General features: G+C 39.2%; 1 protein-coding gene across 2 annotated transcripts in view; it reads left to right on the forward strand.

The window, feature by feature from the left end:
- PREX1 (phosphatidylinositol-3,4,5-trisphosphate dependent Rac exchange factor 1) overlaps positions 1-23,781 on the forward strand; it is a 288,404-nt gene that overhangs the window by 215,287 nt on the left and 49,336 nt on the right. For both annotated transcript variants that reach the window (XM_020779458.3, XM_020779460.3), the window contains exons 16-21: positions 320-462; positions 8,601-8,693; positions 15,783-15,931; positions 16,474-16,559; positions 18,646-18,782; positions 21,005-21,182. In XM_020779458.3, the coding sequence (XP_020635117.3) occupies positions 320-462; positions 8,601-8,693; positions 15,783-15,931; positions 16,474-16,559; positions 18,646-18,782; positions 21,005-21,182 (786 nt within the window). The remainder of the gene's footprint in view (positions 1-319; positions 463-8,600; positions 8,694-15,782; positions 15,932-16,473; positions 16,560-18,645; positions 18,783-21,004; positions 21,183-23,781) is intronic.

Raw genomic sequence — 23,781 nt, forward strand, 5'->3', positions numbered from 1 at the left:
AGCAGGATGCACAAGATTGGGCAGATGCATTTTAGAAAAGAGAGGGAAGGAGATTGAAAAGACTGCTACATCGTTTCACATACTTAACAAGATAAGCCTTCAATGAAAATTTTAATCCAAATTAAATGCTTTCAATGATAAATTTGATCTAATTTTTCTTCCTCCCCCAACCCTTTTGCAACCATATCTTTGGCTCCCAACTTCATGAATCACTAGAAAAAAGAAGAGAAATATTTGGCTCTTTTAGGGCTTTTATATCCCTGTGGTTTGTATACAAGCACTGACATGTTTGTCTGTTCTCCCCATTTTTGGTTTTTAGTTTTGGAGAAGAGTGAATTCAAAGATGAGTCTCAGTATTTCCGTTTTCATGCTGATGAGGAGATGGAAGGGACAAGTTCGAAGAGCAAGCCATTACGAAACGACTTCAAACTTATTGAAAATATTTTAGCCAAAAGTTTACTGGTAAGAACCAAAAGCACAATAGCTAGCACATATCCAATTCTAACAAAAATACTTTGAAAAAATATGGATAGAATGTAAGTGGGGGGAGAATTAATTGCGAAAACCCTGGAAAGTAAGCTGTCTCTGGGAAAGAACTATATATTACACATAGCGTGCTAATGGAACACTTCTCAAAGGACTGGAAGACATCTGATTATCACAGCAGAGGTTTTTCACACCTCTTGTAGTTTGCAGGTTCCCATTGTGGTGTGGTGGATAGAGTGATGGACTGGGACTCTGGAGAACAGGGTTCAAATCGCCATGGAAACTCACCAGGGCAGTGGAACTGGTAAAACACTCCTTAAATATCCCACTTGCCTTGAAAACCCTATTAGGGTCGCTGTAAATTGGTTCCGACTTGACGGCACAGAGCATACATGCACATGGTTTGCAAATTAGCTTGTTTTGTTTTGTTATCTACAGGTAAACATGGACTTCATTTACAAATATGATTTATCAGACATGAATCATATATCTGGAAAGGACATGCTATTGTAATATGTAGACAGAAATTAACTGCTATGCCATGGGGACATATGGCAGTTGCATCTCCCTGGAATGTTTGAAAGAGAGGGCCACCCAATAGGTTTGTCCTCAATGCAGTCTTTGATAAACGGAAATAAATTGCCACATTGTATTCACAAGTGAGAAAGTTTAATGGATGTATTCTCTATTCTTACGCTACCCATGCATCAACCTGCCACATAGGGAAGGACAGAGTGGAGTTAAATGGCTGACCGTCACCCAATATATTGTATATAGCTGGTGTCACCTGCTTTGGTATCTGCACATTCAGCATGGTATCTGTAAGGGGATTCTTATGAACGAGCATGGAGGCATTTCACACCACCGGGACCTCATCACCCTGTTCTGTTCCTCATACATAGCTACTGTTTGGAGAAATCACACTGAATATGCTTATGTCCTGCTCACCCTTCTCTGTGCTATAGACTAGCTACTGTATTTGCAGTTAGCACAGGAGTGGTGCAATACTGAGGTATACATTACATTTTGAGTGAAGCCCACACCTTCTACTTTCCTCTCTTGCAGCCATACACTTTAGAATCAAGCTGGTTTCCTTCTGCTTAATCCCAACCTAGGTCTTGGCCATGCTCAAGTAGAATAGAATGTTGACAAAAACTGGAGCATGGGAAAAGCGAATGAGCCTGTACTGAAACATCCTTTAGAGGGAAAAATGTTTCCCAGTGGATACATTACTGCTGCACTGTGGAGTCATGCTATCAATATCAATTAACCAATATAAGTGAGAGATAATTTCTCCTAGAACATAATTTATTCTAAAGACAGGTCATTTGAACATACAGAACTTCTGTAAGTCATCTCTTTCAGTGTTTTCCTGATATGTAAGCTCTGCACATGTGGAAGAGACTGGGGATGAGCACAATCAGCAAAAGAGTTTCCTCTCTTGGTGAAGGCTCCCATCAAAGTCTTAGGACCCTTTCCTGATTCTAAGGAAAGCCTCTGAGGATACAGAGTTCTCAAGCAGAGGTTAATAAAAATGGGCAGAGAATCGTTCTAGTGCTTACATACTTGCCTATCCTTCTCTTCTCATGTGTCGCGCTTGCATGCAAGTGGAATGCCCAAATAAAGCTTGTGTGTTGGTTATCTCTTGAATCGTACGTGTGCAAAGCAGTAGCTTCTTTTGTATCTCTTTTCCTTCAGGGTCTCTATGTCCAGTAACCTGCACTGGTGTTCCACATTCTGTAATTCTGATTCTGTCTCTTCTCACTCCTTTTAGTGGATTATTGTCCTAAGTCTTCATTACTGTTTGCTCTCTAGCAAGCTTATTTCTTGACAGTGGGCCAAAATCTGTACCATGCTCAACACTGATGACTGACAAAATGGAAGAGCAAAAAAGCGTACTAAAGCAATACTAAAGGCATGTGAACCACAGAGGAAAAGCCATGTTGGGAGAGATTCCAAAGGCCCATTAAGGAGGAGGGAGCAATGTTTCCCAGTGGATATCTTTGATAGCTCTTTTGCTGCTGCAAATTTTTCTTAGTGGAGCAAACGTGTAGCAGCATCATTTTTCACCAGTAAGCCAAAATACAAATTAACAACAACAAAAAGCAAAGCTCGATCCTTCTTGTTGTTGCTCTTCTTATTCATAGTATTCTGAAATTTAGTATTCAAGTTGAGTATTCAATTTTATGGCCTTTGTGAGGATATCATGCTACTTACTGCTAACTGATTTGATATCCAGAGATTATTCAAAGAATAATTCTACAAGGTTATTTTATGAAATGCCAAATTTTGCTTTATAAAAAGGAGCAACATGTTTCATGTTTGCTATGCATCATCTGCGGATCTTCCCAAACGCTTGCTCTACAGTATTCTCTCTTGTATGCTGACAGCAGTATTATATTCCTGTAAAATCATTTCTTCCAATGGATATCATATTCATTTGTTTTCATGATGGTTGCTGTTTTGGTTTCCCAAGAGTCATGTTCCTGCAGTTACTAATATGTGTGTTTTTAATTATTCATTGCATTTTTAAAAATCTTGCCTTTTCAGAAAATTGAAGTTTAGGGCAGCTTCCAAGATGCAAGTGATAAGGAAATAAAAAGTCCTGTATAAATAAGCACTTTAGAGATGTCAATTGCTATTATGGATCACAAATTCCATTTTCAGTTACTCCTCATTTTACACGTTTAGGTTATGCTTCATGTATGTGAAGTGTGTATCTAAACATATAAAGTTGTGAGTGTGACAAACATGTGCTTGCAAGCATTCATTTTGCAAAGATGTGTGTCATATAAACGAAGGACTATCAGAGTCATGACTGGTTGCAGCTGCTCATGGAGTGCTATGTTTATGGCCAAACTGAGTTGGCCCCTGGTTTGAGGGGCCCCTTGGCATGGTATGCTCTGGTCTCATCCATCAGTGGCCCCTGACATGCCTATCTGGCAGAAGCAGCTATTTTAAGTTAGGTACCTGCAAGTTCTCCTGCTATTTCGTTGCACCATGGCATTATGAGACATTAAAATTTCAGCCGTCTGAAATTTACTCCAGCATTTCAAATCAGCATCACAACACTGAATCTGGGAGTCACCATGTGGGTTTCCCACAATGTCTTAAATCAGTCAGAATCCTGGAACCTCCAAGCTAATATGTAATCCAAAAACAATAAACAGACCAGGACTTTTGCAATATCTTCTTCAAAGTCATCTTGTTCATATACCTGTCTGACACACTATTCTGAGTGTACTTCGAATTGGTGTATCACATGCCTGAATTTTGCCCAACCTGAAACAAAGTTCTGTCGGGGGCATTGCGGGCAATTAAAACACCCAGAACTGATTAGAGTGCTGGTCATTTCTTTTTTAAAAATGGGGACAGGAAGGTAAGAACAAGGGTCAGAAGTGCCATATATTGACACTTGGCCTGTACACAGTAACCATAAAGAGCAGCTACAGCAATTCTAGCTTGACACACTTTCTGCATCTTTATCCCTAGCTGTATTCCTTCTTCAGGCCTGGTTTTCAATAAGAAGACATTTAGATCGTCTTCCTCAGCTGGCTTTTGCAACACACTAGATTTTTTTTGCAACATATGCTAAGTTGCATGAAGAGAAATCAACAGCCTCCCTATCTTTTATCCCTCTTTCTGACCTTAGCACTGGAAGGGACAACACATATTTGCTGCCAAATGAAATGTGTAGATACCAGAGGCAAATTATTCTGGCATGAATCAAACACTCTTCAAACAAATGCTTAATTTCACTTGTTTGTGCATAGGAAACTGTTCCTGGACATAAATCATCCCATCCTGAAAAAATACACAGAATTCCCAGCATACTTCATGAAAATTAAAGCTTAGGCTTACTTCCAGATACTAAAAATGTAACAGTGTCAGGGTATCTGCTCTGGAATTTATGAACTTTGCTTTCATAACTGAAATATGTGCTTTGGGGTTGGTAATTCAAGGGCATTTTTGCTAAGACAGTTGACAACCTACAAACGTTCCAGAATACCTTTTTATTTTGATTTATGTGTTTCCTTTAAGCATCTAACAACCTGCCATTAATTTAAAAAAATCCAAGACAGTTTACAAGAATGTGGACTTGAGTCATGGGACTCGCTGTCAAGTTGGACTTAAGTCACACTGGTGACTCGATTCGTTGTTTCTCCCCTCAGTGATTCAGATTTGCTTCATGATTCGGAACCCACTCCTCCTTTTTTTTCTGAGGAAAAAAAGCTGGTTTTTAATTGGCATTTGGGGCTTGGAACTCAAAACTTGGTACCAAACCCTTGGACATAGGACTCCAGTCCAAAGACTTGCAAAAAGCAATAAATTCAGATTAGCCATAATATTCAGTAAAACAGCAAGATAAAACATCAACAAAAACAGCACAGCTAAATTTAGGACAACAAAAAATGCTCACCAATTGCAGGCGTGGTGAGTGTTAAAGCCAGAAAAATAAAAAATCTCTTCACTTGATGTTAAAGCTCAGAAGGCGTGGTGCCAAGCTAGTAGTACTGCTAAGGATATACCAGATTTAGGGGCCCACCAATAAAGAGGACCTGCATTCAGAAACCAGCTCTGTAATCTTTGAAAGCAGGAGCTGCTGCTGCTGTCCCTCTTATGATGATCTTACACTTGGAGAATGGTCACATTCATAGGGGAATTAGCTGAGCCTATAAACTGTTTCCTATTTGTACAGTGGTGTCTCTACTTACAAACGTCCCGACTTACAACCATTTCGAGTTACGACCAGCTCCGGCTGCAAAATTTTGCTTCAACTTGCGGCCGGAGCTTCCAGTTATGAACAGAAAAGGGCAGGGGGGGAAAGGCAGGGAATTCAAATTGCTAACTGTTGGTAGGCGAAGAGGCTGCTTCTTTGTAGCTCTTTCACCCCAGCAGTTAGAGTGAGTGCGATCGGAGTAAGCTTTGGGCTGCCTGATAAGATAAGGCGTTGCTTTCTGCTTTTTAAAAACTGTTCTGGGTGGGTTTTGCAGTGTAGTTTTGGGCTTGGTGATGGGATTATGCTTCTGTGCTGTTATGGGTCTTGGGGGGTTTGTTGTTTTTTGGTTTTTTCCCATTTCCAGTGGGTCTTGGGGGCTTTATTTGCTTTTTGGGGTTTTCCTCCCATTTCCGATGGGAGGGTTGTTTGCTTTTGGGGTATTTTAACCCTATTTCTGATCGTCTTCCGGGGTTTGTTTGATTTCTGCTTTGCTTTTTTTGCATTTCTGATGGGTCTTGCGCAGTTTGCTTGCTTTCTGCTTTGCTTTTTGACATTTCCGATGGGTCTTGCACGGTTTGCTTGCTTTGCTTTGCTCCCCCCCCCCTTTGGCCGGAACAGATTAATCACATTTCCGATGGGTCTTGCAGTCTTTTGTTTTGGGGTTTCTTTATTTTTTGTGATTTTTTCTTCGCCCGGAATGGATTAATTGCATTTCAATGCATTCCTATGGGAAATGGTGCTTCGACTTATGACCATTTATGAATTATGACTGGAGTTCTGGAACCAATTAAGTATGTAAGTCGAGGCACCACTGTATTAAATTGGATTCTCTGTAGAATTTTTCCATACTGCACATTGCTCCTATTGAAAAGCAACTGCCCCCCCCCACAGCCTCCATTTTTAAAAACTAGTTTGCCCTGTTTCTGGAAGTAAGCACCTTATCCAGAGGCATAACTCTTTGCACAGATACTGGTTGCACTTAGTTTGAATTGGTTTTAGCTGTTGTGTACTCATATTACCTTGACACAGGAAGGAGATAGACGGCTATCACTGATGACAGATGAATCCCATAATTTTCTTGAAGGAGTAAGATGAAATTGTACAAGATGAAATTGTACAATTGTACACCTGCTCCAAGGCATGCCAAGCAGGAAATCAGTCTCTGAGCAGTTCATCCTGCACTTAGTGCTAAATGGCCCAGATTGAGAATTTAGGACAGAACTGACCACTTAAAAATATTAGCTGAAACCTAATTGGCTCATCATGCCATCTGATCTCCCTACTGAGCCGACAGTTCCAGTACTTCCTTCCACCACCACTAGCAGTGTTACTGAAGTGCTGCAGAGAGAGGTTAGGTCAGTGGTTCTTTCTAATTGCAGATTTCTATAGCCATGTGGGAAAGGAGGCATTTTGTTCCTACTTCCATAGAGAAGCTTGTCACGGCCCAGTCTTGAGACTAAAGATGAGGACTCTAGTCGCAGGACTCACCGTGAAGTTGGACTTCAGTTGCACCAGTGACTCAACTCTTTTTAAAATGACTTGGACTTGACTTGGAACCCAACCTCTCCCTTTTTTCTGAGGAAAAAGGTTGTTTTTTGTAGGGATTTGGGACTTGGTACCAAAGACTCAGACTTGGACCCAAAGACTTGCCAACATCTCTGCTTGAGACCCTTGATGCCTCAGTTAATATCCCGATCACTGATAGTAATTGGAACACATACAGTACTTGGGGCATAGAGGGAAAAATATTAATAGATTTATAGGTCAGTTTTAATTTTAAAAATTGATATTTATTTACTTATTTATATTCTTATTTTATGTCACGTGTCTCCTAGGAATGGGACCCAAAGTAGTTAAACAGAAAATTAATAACAGTTCTGGAAAAGGACAAGGTTTTATTTCATCAGTGATCACCCTAGAACTTGTTAGAGCAAGTCTGGACATAGTAGTTTAGTTATCATTTGGCCACATGTCCTATAGTACTTTGATCGATATACCCTAAAATACACCCTAAAAAGGCGGGGGAGGGATTTTAAAAAAATCTGAGTTTAAAGCAGTTAACTCTTTATTTTCAATGAAACCTTTTAAAGCCCACAGTAAATCATCAACCCATATTATTAAAAGTGCTTTGCTTTGTTCTACTTCCAAAGGGTCAAAGTTTCCTGGGGGTTTCACTACGTGAATCTAGTTTGGATTGCAAAGCTAATTACAATTCCACTTAATGGCTTTGAAAAACAGAAGCTCTGGGTGTGTTTTTTCCAAGGAAGCATGCAATACTTTAGCCTCTCCAAATAAAAAATGGCAAACGAGGGAGTCCCCCATCCAATTTAATTTGAATCCAGAACAGAACACCATAAAGGGTTTATTGTACTGGAGGATAAAACTGGAGTCCTTTGTAAATGTGTATGGCCAGCATTTTACCAGCAAGATGCCGAGTTCCAAGGGGCTCTTTGTACTGAACAGACTTGAGCAGCATTGTTCCCAAAGCATTTTGTGAAGAGGATCTGATTGTGACAATGGTTTTTCTGCATTTTCTGCCCTGAACTCTACTGTCTCTTGAATATATATTATTTCTACAGATGGCTTCAAGTATTTTATCTTCTATTTGTACATTTCAGTTCCTTTAAGGAATGGAGTTTATTTTCCTTAATCTTCATCATGAATCATTTCATGACAGGAAATAGATGAATGAATAGAATCGGTTATAAGTAGATATAACCAATGCTGTATATTGTCTTCTTTTTTTTCAGCAGTGCTGTAAAAAAGTATTTGTAGTAAGGTAAAATGGAAAGGAGGGCTGCAATTTTTATTTCCTGGCAGATTGTGTGGTCTTTCATCTAATCTGATAAATGTAAATTTTATTTTGAGATTAAAATATAATCTACTATAGGGTTCAGTTGAAGTGTGTGTGTGTGTGTGTGTGTGTGTGTGTGTGTGTGTGTGTGTGTGTGTGTGTGTGTGTGTGTGTGTGTGTGCGCGTGTGTGTGTAAACAGCATATTAGTCATAAATAAAACAACCGTGTGTTAATCTTGCCTGTTTACTAGACACTCCTGAGGTAGGAAATGGTTATTTTCCTCAAAATAAAAATGCAGATATCCTACCAGCATCCTCCATGAAGAATTTTCTTTGATGAAATAGTCACTATGAAAAAAAGCCCAGCATTTCCCTACCTTCATATTAGATTTCACTCAAAATATATTCAGAGCAGGACCTAATCTGAAGATGTTGGAGGGTGATGTTCATTTGGGAGATGTCCCTATCATAATACCAATTGGATTCCTTTAGAACTTAAAGCTAGGACCCTGTTTAGGTATTACGTGGGTTTTTTTGCAATTTGGTTGGTGCACCCTGTCTGTCATATCTGAAATACTTGTTCTTTTCCACCTTTCCAAGGTTTTACCAGAAGAAGATGACTATGGTTTCGACATTGAAGAAAAGAACAAAGCTATTGTGGTGAAGTCTGTTCGTGGAGGGTCACATGCAGAGGTGAAACTTCCTTACATTTGTAAAAACTTCCCTTGTAGCATTGCAGAGGAGAATAGTCTTTGAAATGCCCACTCAATGGGAAGGAATCCCATTCCTTTTTTAAGGCATTTGATAAGTAATTGAGACTCTTCTTTAATTACACTTGCAGTAGACTGCCTTTATGCATTGTATGTGGCATCTTGCAAAGCAATTACATTAAGTGACATGACTTCAGCCTCTCGCTCCCCACTGCCCAGTGAAACATGCTAGGCTGCAAAATGTGAAGCTAACTGCAGGAAGCTGTGTTCAGATCAGCATCAAATAACAAGTACCTTGTGTTTTTCTTCTCTGCAGATCTAGTAACAGCTGGGGGGTGGCAGGGAAGATTTAAGATCAGGAAAACAGTGCAGTATGAAAGGGTCAGTGAGTTCAACCTCTCTTCCCCTACAGCCTCTTCCCTGTTCAAATTAGCTGCAGTGTGTAGCTGCTTTGAAGTTAAAGATAAAAACCCCACTGATCCTTTTGTGACATCTTTGATGATCTGGTTGTACCCTCAAGGTAAAAGGCTTTTATTCCAGTCCAGTACTATATAGTATCACTATTAGAGCTTGCCTCTTATATATGATCATCCGTTAGTGAACTAAACAGTGCCACTCCTCATCATCATTGTCATCATCACCTAGTAGGTTTATACAAGTGCAGTAATGTAGGGTAGCCGTAAATTATAAGAGATAGGGAAGTAAGTAGGCAAAACTGTGCTCATATGCCTTGCAAAGTGGGGGTCATTTGATGATATTGGCATCATAGTTTCAGATGTGTTTATGCATCCATGAAGCTGGAAGAGGATGGTTCAACAGCATTTTAATGTCATGTAATTCGCTACCAGTTTCTGTGCAGGCATCTATGCATTTTTGTAGTTTATAGAGTTGGGAGGAAAGATACAGATCAAAATCAACACACACACACACACACACACACACACACACACACAGAGAGAGAGAGAGAGAGAGAGAGAGAGAGGAAGCAAAGATATTTGAAATTTATTTATTATTTATTTATTTAATTAATTTATATGCCGCCCACTCTACCCAAAGGTCTCTGAGATGTGTTAACTCTGTTTCAGACTAACAGAAACAAAAACAACTTTTTGTTGTGATTAACAGCAATGCAACAAGAACAATCTTAGAATTGCAGAGCAGGATGGGACCCTATGGATCATCAACTCCAGCCCCTCTCATGGAGACACAGTGGGGAACTGAACTCACAATCTTTGGCTCTGCAGCCAGATGCCTGAGCTAGCCTGTATTTGATATATTTTATTAAATTACATCTTGGAGGCTTTCTTTTCTGTTGTGTCTTTACAATTGTATTTCAACTGTGGAAGGACACATTATAAATTGTCAATCTTTTACGTGAGTGTTTGGGGTAGATTTAAGTTGATTAGTCTTAATTTGAATTCCTTTTTATGGTACACAAGGGAGTATTGTCATAGACTCAAAGAATCATAGAATAGTGAAGTTGGAAGGAGCCTAAAAGTCCATCAAGTCCAACCTCCTGCTTGATGCAGGAATACAAATCAAAGGATACCTGCCAGGTGGCTGTCTAAGTTTATCTTGAATGCCTCCAGTGTTGGAGCACTCACCACCTCTCCAGGTAATTGGTTCCACTGTCTCATCATTTCAGCTACTGGGCAGGCTTAACTGTAAAATCTGTCTTCTAGGCTATTTGGGTGTTTGATTTTCAGAGGCTGGAAAAGTTACTTTGTGGGACTTGTTTTAGTCCACAAAAGTAACCTTTGCAAGTGCTGGTTTTGCCAGACCCCAATGTTTTCTTCATATAAGATTATGGACAAGTCGTTGTCTGCTTATGTTAGCCGAGTGTTTTATTAATATGAACTGCTTGGTAAACCATTGCCTGAGATGTAATCCCTCCATCATGTCTTTGGATAATTGCCTGTAGAATGTTTCAGTTCTGGTGAAAAAAATTGTTTATGTTATGTTTTGTACTGTTTTTAAAGGAATCTTTTTCTTCACTTTCCAAAAAAACAAACACAAAAAGACATAAAATCCCTTGCTCTCATCATCTGCCCTTCCTTTTTGACCTGACAAAATTATTGCTATGAGCGAGAACCCAAATACAAATTCCAGTGTTCAGAGCCAGCAAAGCAGCTGTGGACCATTTGGAAGAAGCTCTGGTGGCCTGATGGTCTTCAGAGAGTTGGGATGGGAAAATATCGAGGATGCAGAATGAGTACAGAGTATCCCCCTGGCATGTTTTGCTTCTCCGAACGAATGAACCAGACAACACTGTCTGACTGAGGAGCTTTCAATGGCATTAAACATGGACTGGCAGAATAAGACAATCTAGTACATGGTCACTGATTACGGTATATACATGTAATGATTTCTTTAAAAATATATAAAAACTATAATTTCAGTTTTGGTACCGCGAGTAGTTACATCCCTATAATCATTCAAATTATGGAAATTATAGAATTTTTATGCATTTTCTTGTGTTGCTTAATCTATTATACTATTTTGTGTGATTTTCCCCCTGATCATTGCAAGTGAGAGTTAGCATTGGGCCTAGTCCAGTTACTAATCCCAATTAGATCTTTACTAATCCCATCAAAACAATTGCTGAATATAGAAAGCTTTATAGAAATATCAGTGCTTCAGTGGGACTGGCAAACAGATTTAGACCGAAAATTGCAAGTCTCAGCCAAGAAAATCTTATTCAAGATTTTGCTGGCAACCATGAGTTCCACTGGCATTCATTTTTCTTGTATTTCATAGCTTACATTTTAAAGGATACTTCATTAGGACTGGAAGTATGCAGTTGCTTTTATTGAAAGTTGAAATTCTTTGGAAGTGCTTGTTCTATGCAGTTACCATATTGTGCACATTGTTTTACATTCCCGTGGCATATACATGGCTCTGGTTCTACACAGATCTAAGAAACGTCTTTAATTCTAACTCTTTTTTTACTGTAAATCTGTTCATACTCTCTAAGATAGTTGTTTTGTAATATTTCTGAAGTGATAAAATAAATGCATAAAGCATTGTTTCATAATGGTGAGCGATCTGTAGAGAAGTTTTCAGATGTTGTCATGGGCACTTGTAACCTGTTTACAGGCTTTTTAAGTAAGAGCCATGAAAGCCTTACATGCTGGCTCTCTCTTTTTGTGTATGCTTCCAAATATATCCTTCATGAAACAACATATTATATTGGAATTGAACCCCAATAGACATGAGCCAACTCTTTGTTCTCATCTTCAAGATCTGAACTTGTTAGAAAAAAAGTCAACATTTATATAAAATGCTGTTCTCCTAAAAACATCTGGCTGATGTAAAACGTCTGCTTTGACAAGATCTGTTCAGCTTTACAGAGTTAGTTCTGTGTTCTGTCTTTCTATTTCCTCCTGAAATTCAAAGTGTGGACAATAGATTTTTATCTGGGGCACTGTATTTAAAATTATCTTATTCCTTGATCCAGTGGCAACTAAAACTCCCAATCAGATGGAACAATTTCCTTTATGTCATATTATACTTGGTCTGTGCTTTCTGCCTTCAGATAATGAGACTGTTGGCCTGGTTCCTCAGGTCCTACTGAAAGATTCTACAGCAAAACAGAGTTGGATAAGGACAACAGATTTTACCAGTAATCTACGAGGGATACCATGTTTTGCAACTCTTTAATTACTCCACTAATTTAAACCACATGTTCTTTCTCCTCCTTTTATCCCAGCAAGGTTTCCAAAGTGATTTCTAAAAGATTAAAATGATTAATGATTAAGCAATTAATCATTCAATATTCATTAACCAGGTGATTAACACAGTTATCCTGACATGGGGGGAGCACCCTAGTGCCCTGTTTACCATAACAGTTTCTTTGAGAAAGTAGTAGGCAATGATCTCTGTTCCCAATGTGATTGATTGTAAAAGAGAGTGGTAATGAATAATTTGAAATTAGTAGCATCCCCATTGGCATCTACATTTGATTAAATGAGGGGACAAACTCATCATTCTAGGCATCACTGCCTTTGAAGGTGATTAATAATAATAATAATAATAATAATAATAATAATAATAATAATAATAATAATAATAATAATAATAATAATAATAATAATAATAATAATAATAATAATAATAATAATAATTTATTCTAATAAGATTTATAATAAATCTTATAAATAATTCCCAGCATTTGATCATTTTTTCTTAGCTCAATTCTCATGTCCAGTAAGGCACTTTTAAACTTTCTTGGCCACACCTCCTGTAAGGAAAGGTCTGCCGTAAATGAACATCCACCAGATCCTCATTCAGCTTATTTCCCTTCTGTGGGCTTGTCTCCTAGCTCTTCTAGGCTACTGTTGCAGGCTGAATACACTGTCCATTCTCAGGCAGTGCTACATGCCATACTGGCAGGGGCTGTCTCAGAAATCTGTTAGCTCCTTCCTGCTACACCAGAAGATTGTCTCTGTAGGTCCTCCTGCACACAGTTTCTATGTGCTGTTTCTGGAAAGCACGAACCATCCACGTCTCTTCCCTTGTTAATGTGGTGGTTTAGTCTGTTGGACATGAAGACAGAATATAGGGGCAGCACTATTGTGTAAGTGTAGGGCAGCATCAGGATGGATGAGGAGCAAAAGGACCAAACATAAGGCCCAGAGCTGCCTCCATCCATGTGCATTCTTCACTTCTTATTAAACCTCAAAGCTATAAGCTATCATATCACAGAACACTTATATATAACAGAACATGTGTGTGTGTGTGTGTGTGTATGTATGTACACACACACACACACACGCACGCACGCACACACATACAGTGGTGCCTCGCATTACAATGTTAATTCATTCCAGCGAGATCGCTGTAGAACGAAAACGTCATAATGCGAAATTAAAAAGCCCATAGAAACGCATTAAAACCTGATTAATGCGTTCCTAGGGGCTTGAAACTCACTGTCCAGCGAAGATCCTCCATAGCGCAGCCATTTTCACTGCCTGTGCAGCAAGGAATCTGTCCCAAAAAAGAGCGGGGAGCCATGTTTTTTACCTGGCAGCCATTTTGAAACCACCGATCAGCTGGCCGAAAATCATTGCGAGAATCGGTTCCCGAAGCAGGGAACCAATCATTGCAAAGCGAAATTCCCCCATAGGAAACATAATTTTGCGATCGCTTTTGCTATCTCAAAACCTTCAACATAAAGTGATTTCGTCATAAAACGGAGCGCTCGTAATGCGAGGCATCACTACACACACACACACACACACACACACACACACACACACACACACACACACACACAAAAGGGATTGAGATTAAGGGGAAGAGGAGAAACAATGACATACTAACATCCATTCTATACATATTGCCATATCAAAATTCCAAATTGATCTTTTTATTATTTTCTGCCTTCCAGATTTAAGTTATCATTTTAATGCATGTTCTTCAAACGATGTCTGATTACTCAAACCATTTGTAGAAGAAGTCCCATCTTTCAGTTGAGCCAATTCTTTCTTTGAAAGGAGGAGAGTGTTTAAGGATCAATTCCTTAATGATGAAGTCTCATTTTAATCTGAGCAGGTTACAGTACTTGTATCATCATAGCTGTATTTTCATTCTGTACTAAGACAAAATCATAAGAACGTAAGAATAGCTAACTTCTGATATTATAAGACCTGCACAGGACTGTTAATGACTTGGACCTTTTCGAGGCCATTAATCCAATATCATAAATCAGAAGCAGCCTGAGAGCACATGATAGCAATAACAATTTCTGAGATATTTAAATATCTGCATTATGCAAAATCGTCTGTTTTGTTAATTTTACATGATGGATTATGCTCCTTTCTGCAAGGGAGAGGATGTGAAGAACTATACTGAAGATACCAACCATCTTGCATTTTTCATATTATAGTATGCATTGCTGACACAAATCTTATTCCATCCCCAAAATCTAGCAACCTATTTTTTAAAAATATAAATCAATACATATTAAAGCTAGTGTTCTCAAGGAGCTTAATTCTGCTTTAAACTCTGTATGTTTTCCAGGCATATGCAGAATTGCAAAATCTTTAGATCTATGACCGTAGGCTACTGTACTTCTACAATAAATCATTCTATGCGTGGATGGTAGTGTAATTCCCCTTTGTGGATGATTATTATAATGTTTCATCTCTGTGTGTTTTAATTCTGGAACTGACTTGTGATGGATACAACCACCATAAATGAGGATGAAAGACAAAATAAGAAAGTGGTCTGATGGGAAAGCATGTTTACTCTCATGCTTTGAAGAAACAATTGACTAGCAGATGTCTGCTAATTCACTGAATTGGGTCCAACAGCCTTTTGGCTATTCTAGAAATTCATATTCCAATAACTGCATTCACTTTCAAACAATAAGGAGCATGGATTTTTTTAAAAGCCATTATAATCCAAACAGATCAGATCTGTCCTGGTAAAAGCACTCCTTAAAATATCTCACTTGCCTTGAAACCTCTGATAGGATTGCTGTAGGTCACTTATGACTTGACAGAATGTGTCAGCACCATAAGTTGCATGTAGTTCTGATCAAGGGGATGCCAGCAATTCTGCTAGGTTCAGAAAGTGTAATTGAGAGACACAATTTTGAACGCTGAAGCATAGTGAAGGAAAGCTTGAATTTCCCATGCCCTTACCCTCATCTTTGGAACATATATACTGTAGTCAATTCATTGTTGATAAATGAAACCAGATATAGTACAGATACATCTAGTGCCAGACGTTCTACAGTGAAAGAACTCCAAGCACTTCAGAATGCATGTATAAAGGTGCAGGATTCCTAAAGGGCATTTAGAGTCTGTTGCATTGGTGGACAAGCAGAAGTGTGGCCTCGAATGTAGCCACCGTTGTCCTGGAGCAGCAATATTCAATACCTCCTGCAAGAAAGATTAGTAAAAACAAGCAAACTGTCCTTCTAAGGAGATCTTGTCTATACAGAGACAAGGAAGGGGATATTAGCTTCCTTGGAACACAGATTTAAAAATAAATTAATCTAAAGCGCCATGATACCCAAATGATAAAAAAATAGACTGTTTTTTATAATACCCATATTTCATTTTAGATGGCAGGCTTGCAGATTGGACGGAAAATTTATTCCATGAATGAGGACCTTGTGTTTCTGCGTCCCTTTCAAGAGGTGGAGACTCTCTTCAACCAGTCCTTCTGCTCCCGGAGGCCTCTTCGACTTCTTGTGGCAACCAAGTCTAAAGAGTAAGTCTCCAGAGAAATTATGGCAGAGGGTTATTTTGATCAGCTGATCTGGAGGGTAGAGAGCAAGAGCAACATGGTGAAAACAGCACTGTTACCCTCTGGTTTAATCTGAGAACAAATGCATATAATAAAATCAGGTATAAAAATTATAAATTATGCCCTTCTGTTAACCATGCAAGAGAATATGCAGTGTATCTTTAGAACATCAGGGTTAATTGCTTCAGAATACAATAAAATTAGGGAATCATGCATTTGCCAGTACTGAAAACTCCTCAGTGCAACATCTCTCCTTGTGAGAGAAATTGCTTTAGAGTCAATTGTGTACATTAGATGTCTGGCACTGTGTTTGTTTATTCTGTGTGAGTTTTTCAGTAAAGAGCATAGCAGGGTCTCTGTTTATTTGTTTGCCTTTAGTCATAGATTTTCCCAGAGCATACCTTGCTGAGCCGTGAGGAATAGCTTTTGTGCAATAGAATACCAGTCATCTAATCATCCAGGATTGTTTTCTTCTACCACCACCCCTTATTTTATTTTTTTGGCAGGATTATCAAGCTCCCAGATTGCAGTGAAATGTTGTGCTTCCAGATACGGGGAGCAGCACCGCCGTACATCCATGCTGTGGGGCGAGGTGAGAAAAGTGATGTGAAACAATCTATGCACACAGAATGGATTATCTGCCGTTGGCTTGTCGATGTTAGTGGTTTCACTGTATTTTTGCATAACAGGAATCACTTGCTGGAATGAAACATGCCCAGTATCTTGCTAATAACGTAAACACATACCCCTTAACATGAACACATCATGTGAACTTGATAAATGAAGTGTAAACATGATGCTGTTCGTTATGTGTGTTTACATCATGTTCTTTATATGCCAAGTAAACTCAACTGTATATTTTATTTTCTACATTGAGAGAGAAATAACTGAATGGAATTCAGATTGAACTGTGCTTAAAATGATAATCTCATTTATTTCAGTGGGCATGCTCTAACTCTGACTAAGTTTGGAGACAGTGAAAGCATTTATAAAGCTTGACGTATTTATAGAAATTTGAATTACAAAGAATTTGTTAAATTATATTTTTAAAAAACAGTTATGCCATATGTAACTAACAAGAATGTTCTGAGATCTTATGCCCATTATGTTAAAAGTTAAACAGCACACTAATTGATACATCTATTCCCACATGCTGACTTGTCCAATATATAAACACCTCTGTGCTAATGTTTTACTGCAGTGCAAGTGACTGCTGATGCCATGCTCGGACTCTACATAAGAGATAGACTACATGTAGTTAGTCCACAGAACTCCTGGCTACTATCAGCTGCCAAGATCCAAGCAAGGACCTTGAACTTTGAGGCACTGTAAGAAACATAGCACACCTCATGAGTTTTCAGATACAGCCACTGCCACTAAATACATTCATAGCCAGATGGGCACCTGGCCAAGGGCTTGCTCCAAGCTTCAGGCCATCCCTAGAAGCTGTAGAAGAAAATAGCTTTGTTGAAATATCAGTTCTTACTATTGTCATACGTATGAGACCACTGGACTGAAAGAAAGAAAAGAAAGCAAGAAAGCTGAATGGTCTTAGAGATGGGGGTATTCGTATATAAATATGAATACCCCCACACAGGTGGATATAACAGAGTATACCTTTGGTCTAGATGGGTGGGGTAGAAATGTAATGAATGAATGAATGAATGAATGAATGAATGAATGAATGAATGAATGAATGAATGAATGAAAGGGTCCAGCTTCCTGGGGCAAGACTGTCTGTTCACCTTCTGCTGTTGTTGCGGGCTCCGCGCTCCCTTCCTATTGCTCCGGAGCTTGTGATCTGTGAGCCCCTCTTCGACCTGGCAGCGAGACTTGTCCTCCCATCTCCTGCCATGAGTGGCTTGCAGGCCGTGAGCTCTGGACAATAGGAAAGGAGCGCGGAGCTCACGGCGACAACAAAAGGTGACTGGACGGTCCTGTCCCAGGGGACTGGACCCTCATTATGTCCACCTGTGCGGAGGTATTCGTATATGACTATGAATACCCTGTCGCTAGATTTGAGTGATCAGTTTGCTTGCTGCAGTTGAGGCACTAACATCTGTTAAAAACCAGTGATTTCAGGAAGTTTAAACTGAAAGGTCTAGAGTCAGATGCAACTGCCCCCAAATCCTTGCCCGTTGCAGACAATTTCTATCTTACAATATTTGTATGCAGTATCACTGGTGGGAAAAACAAATTATAAACTGAAATATATAATCTCTCAATTGCAACAAGACATCCTTTAAGTTGCAGTCCTATATATGTTTACTTAGAAATAACTTCCATTGAGTTTGGTGCATTAAATAGGTACCGGATTATAACCTTGACCAGTACATATGATCATTAGAAAAAGTAGTGTATGGTAGCTGAAGAAACTCTGTTATACCCTTCTTGGCAGCCTTAAGAGTTTCTGCTGCCTGAGGCAGAACAGCAAATGGCACCCTCCACCAATTCAGGCCAAAGCCAGCCTTAATTTCCATACATGAGGCAGAAATTCACATAGGTTCCCCACCCCAGGCAGTTAAAAAATATAGTAGTAACAAATTAATTAAAATTCACTATCGCACCTGAAATCTGCTCCCTGGGGCAGCTGCTTTACCCATCACTCTCTTGCCTGGAAAACGTTATTGACTGTGTTGTTTACTGGGTTGCCATGTGTTTCCACTTCTCTTTTTCAGGCTCAGAAGCAGGAGCTGTGGGGCTTCATCCAGGACAGTGTGTTCTGAAAGTGAATGGGAATAATGTGATGAATGAAAATTACACGGAGGTTCTGGAACACTTTACATCATATAGGAACAGGCAGCAGGAATTTCTGGTGAGCACTTGGATGTGTGAAGCTGTTTAGGAAGGGAGGATCCCCACCCCACCCCCAAACCATGACTGAGGGCCAGAGTGGACAGGGAGAAAATGGCGAATAGTATTGTTATGAAATTAGATGGCTGAATAAATCTGCTTTGAATTATTTCCTATTACCAACCAGGGAGGGTACTTTATATTTACACCAAAGCTGAACAGTGTACTTTCTGCCAGACACACCACTGTTCATACAGCAACAGATTCAGATTACTTCCTTCTCAGTGCAAACAAACTCAAGTAATAAAAATAGAATTTACTTCTTGAATGTGAACCCCCTTCACTTACAATCAGATCTCTAGAATGTTGTTGCACCCCAGTTATAAAAGCAGTACTTGGCTACAAAATCCTGCTCTAGATTCACAGTTGGTTTCTAGACCCGTCTCTCAATGCACTTCATATTTTTCAGTCACTGACTCCACTCTCTCTGCACTCTTAAACCAAAACTGTACTGTGGTTTTAATTATGAGTTGGACAAATTTATGCCATAGGTCAGTGGTTCCACAACATTTTACCAGGGGATTTGATCCACATCATCACATCTTTGGTTTTTAAAAAACAAACAAACAGAATATCAAAAGCCACGTTTCAGCTGCAATGTGTCTCTTTTCAGTGAATGTCAAAGACAGATATTATTTTCAGTTATTGGATTCATTTAACATATTTGGATTTTTGTAGTCATGGGGGAACGTGGCTTGACCTGTTGGTGAGTAGTGGGGTGGACAGTCTATGGAAGTCTAGTGACTGACTGCACATGCTCATTGTTGGATCTTGCTAAATTGCATTTCCTCCTGCAACCTCCCTCTGAAATGACAGTTTCTTCCTGTAAAAGCTCCATTGTGGCCTCTAATGGCCAGTAATATTTTTTTTTAAGTAGATTAAAATGTTTTAGGTTGGAGGGCAGAGTTCAGGGGGATTCTCAAAACATGGCAGAAGTATCTACTACATCACATAAAGGGGCATGAGGAGACTTTTAAAGCCAAATTTTAATATATTTTTCCTTTAGGAGTTGTGAGTGTGGTAGTTTTGTCAAAGACAATGTGTGTGCACACTAGGAGGTCAATTCTGTGTGCAGGGAGGGGACATTCAGACTTTCTTCCAAGTGTTTGTCTGAAGAACAATGCTGCCATTGGTCATCAATTGCAACTTCTCTCTGAGACAAATGGAAATTTAAGAGTAGAGTGCTGTCCTCTGAAGATGCCGGCCACAGAGCCTGGCAAAACGTTAGGAAGAACAACCTTCAGAACACGGCCAAAGAGCCCAAAAAATCCACAACAACCATTAGATCCCAGCCGTGAAATCCTTTGCAAATATGTTAGGTCAATTATTTTTGAATGGGATAGAAAGTAGAACAAGCATATTCCCAAGGGTCTCCACTCATCCATTCATGCAGCACCCGTTGCAGGGTTCTCAGCTTCCGCACACAAACACACCAGCATATATTGACTTCAATATTCCAATGTAATGGGAGAACAAGTAGCTGCAGTTCCTTTAATGTGCTTTTTCCTGGGACCTGTTGCTCACAGTCTTCTTCTACCTTATATAAATGAACAAGTCTCCAAGTGATGCTGTGTGCATCCTTGAGGGAGGAGAATGAGGTGCATAACAGTACCAGAGAAATATTGCCTGGTAGAAACCACAGCTGCCTCTTCTTCCTTTGTTTAGAAATTCTAGGCAACACAACCATTGTCCATATTGCTCTGTAACAAATTTCTTCTTAGTGTTACCAGGAATTGTGATAGAATTTGGAAAATGCAAAGAATTTTGGTTGCTTGGAGGAGAAGGTTAGAGACCCAGGCAGGACGAAAAATATATGTAGATGCAGTTAGACAAGGGATCATCAAGTGTGTCTGTCCACATGTTTTTGGACCACAGCTCTTATAAGCCCTGGCTGGCAAAGCCAGTTATGAGGAATGCTGTCAGTTGCAGTCCAGCAATATCTGAAAGGCTGCACTTTGCCCATCCTGAGAACAATGTGCATGGGCTTCATTTCTGGAAGGCAGTTTTCCGAACCTGAAATGCTCCAGATGTGTTGACCATAGCTGTTATCATCTGAAAAACAGGAGTAGTCCAAGGTATCAGGAGAGTATTGGGTCTGCAAAGGCTGCTGCAGGGAATCATGTAAATCCATCTTAAAGCTGATATTCGGAGAATGGCTCCCTAACGTTCTGGTTTCTTTGGAAGGGCTTCTATCAGTGGGTTTACCGAACTCATGAAGATGCTGAAGAGGACAGAGCTCACCAGGCAGCTTCAAACTCATACCCGAATGGGAGTCATTCTGAGTCTAGTACAGGAGATCTCTGCATTGAAGAAAATGCAGACCTTGATCCCCTTGATGACGGTCCACAACAACAAGCTATGGGTAAAACTCATTTCATGCCAATGAAATAAAATATTTCTCATGTTTAATTTCTTCCAGTTCTTCATCAGTGTGCAATCTTCCTTCCTTTCCCATATGAATTTCTATTAATAAATGCATATTTAGGGCAACGTTGGATGATAAATCCTTCTCTGGAAGCTACCGTATTTTTCGCACCATAAGACACACTTTTTTCCGCACAAAACAGGGGGGTGGAAAGTCTGTGTGTCTTATGGAGTGAAGAAAACAGATTATATTTTCCTGTTTCCTTCTTCTAAAAAATTGGTGCGTCTTATGGAAAGGTGCGTCTTATGGAGCGAAAGATACGGTATTTTTGCTGCTATAACAATAATTTTGTGCATTATTTTCACACGCCTGCCTTTTTTGTACCAGTCCAATCCACTTATTTTTTTGACTGGAGAACTGCATCACAACATCTGGAAACAAATAGCTGGATTTCAGATTGTGTCTGGGTGCTAACACAGTTTCCCCCCACTCATTCACTATGCAAGGGTAATAAACTCTTAACTGATAATGATATATAATTGAATCAATAACATATGATGCCTCTTGGTAATCTGGAGTTGGAGTGGTAATTTTTTTTTCTGCCAGTGCCTTTCAATGTAGTCTTCCATTCAATTTAGCAAGCTGTGTCTATCTATCAAGGGACTGGGAAAGTATAATCTCCTATCCTGTGCATCTATGGTTTCTTGCTTTATTCCATACAAGTGCGAGACAATAGTGAAGGTTCATGGTACACAGCTGAGTGCTGCGGAGCACATGTGGGGCTGTCTGAGAACTTAAGAGTCAGCTTTGCTATCTCTCACACTGATGCAGTATAAACATAGTTAAGCCCCAGAATAGCATCTTTTTATTGGTCTCCTAAAATATGCACCAGAGAAAGTCTCTGAAATCCTGGTTGTGATGGTGCAGGATAGTTTACTTGATAGCAGTAATGTCAAGCCAGAAACCAGCATAATAACATAGTGTCTTGGCTTGTGGTCAGTATATGTCGCACTGGGCAATGTGGAGTTTTTTCGTTGTGTTTTAAACTAAATTATTGTATCCCTTGTGCCACGTAGGATGCCAGCTCAGCCTATTGCTTTCAGCTTGTCACTCTAAATTGGGTGTGATTGACTTGCAACTAAACTGTGGGGCTCTTAATAAGAATGCTGTTGCGAAAAACAGATTGTGGTATCTGATTCACTGTGACCCTTATAGCTGACTAAAGTTGTAGCATAAGGACTGGCCAAGATGATAAGGGAGAAGGTTTCCTTGAGTTATCTGAGTCCTACTTTTGATTTGCTTATTTGGCCTCTTTCCAAAAGATGTACTTTACTTGAAACAAGCATTCATGCTTCCTAAAAAAACAGTGTTTACTAAGACACACAAATGCTTCTTGACCAGAATAGCACAATCCATATTTTGTAGGTAAATTTTAAATTGCTGGGAGAACTAATGCCAGGCATACAACAGTGTTATTCTTGGAACAAGAAGCTTTGAGTTCAGGTTGAGATACTTGAGTTGAATTCCCTACACATAGAATTTCTGTCTTTTAGGACATGTCACATCAGTCTCCTCCTTTTAGCCCAACTTCCCTCGCAGAATTATTGTGAAGGTAAAATTGAGAATTAGGGGAAAGAGGGCTTCACTTTTTTCCAGAGTAAGGAAGATTAAAAACATAAATGAGACCGCAGCAAGAGTCCAATTAAAATTGAGCCAGCATAACTTCATCAGTGTAAAATTCAGGTATGAATTTATGAAAGTTAAGAAGTCAGCACAGTTAAGAAATCAGCATAGGCATTTGCTGTTGTGTATAGAGGCACATGTTGAGCAACATCAAGTACCTATGCTAAACTTTAACTTGCAGCAATTCGCAATTGAGATTTATGCCAGGGGAGTTACACTGGTAGAGGTAACTAGTACATTCCTAGCCACTAGACATTACAGTACAGTGATTGCTAGAAAGGGTCCTAACTGATCTGGGCATGACTAATAACATGTAGTGCTGCCTATAGCATCCTCTCTCAACATATATAACTAACAAAATATTTATTTATTTATTTATTTATTCATTCATTCATTCATTCATTCATTCATTCATTCATTCATTCATTCATTCATTCATTCCATTTATACCCCACCTATCTGGTCATTGCGACCACTCTAGGCGGCTTACAACATAAAATGAAAACAAATATTTTTTTACATTTTACTGTAAAAATATTTTATTTATTTTGTTAGTTAGTATCAGAAAAAGTGTTGTTCATATCAGAAAATAAAGAAAACATTACAGAAAACTGTTTTCTTTGTTTTCTGATATGGACAGCACTTTTCTGGGACAGATACGTATTCCTTGGGATTTTGTTGGTGGGGTAGGAATTGTTCATATGATAACACAAATCAGTTATTATAATACTTGTTTGCTTGGCCACTGTGCAACTTAAATAGCCTTGAGAATATTCTTTATGAAGCTCAAAAATTCAGAGAGAACATTAGGTTATTTTAATCATTAGCGGATGGAAAATAATTAACCTTCCACAGATACATGATGCAGCTAATTTCAGCCGTTTCTCTGCCCCCAGTAATAAAGGCTGTGTTT

The sequence above is a fragment of the Pogona vitticeps genome, chromosome 4, assembly GCF_051106095.1.
Source record: "Pogona vitticeps strain Pit_001003342236 chromosome 4, PviZW2.1, whole genome shotgun sequence".
In the NCBI taxonomy this organism is placed as follows: Eukaryota; Metazoa; Chordata; class Lepidosauria; order Squamata; family Agamidae; genus Pogona; species Pogona vitticeps.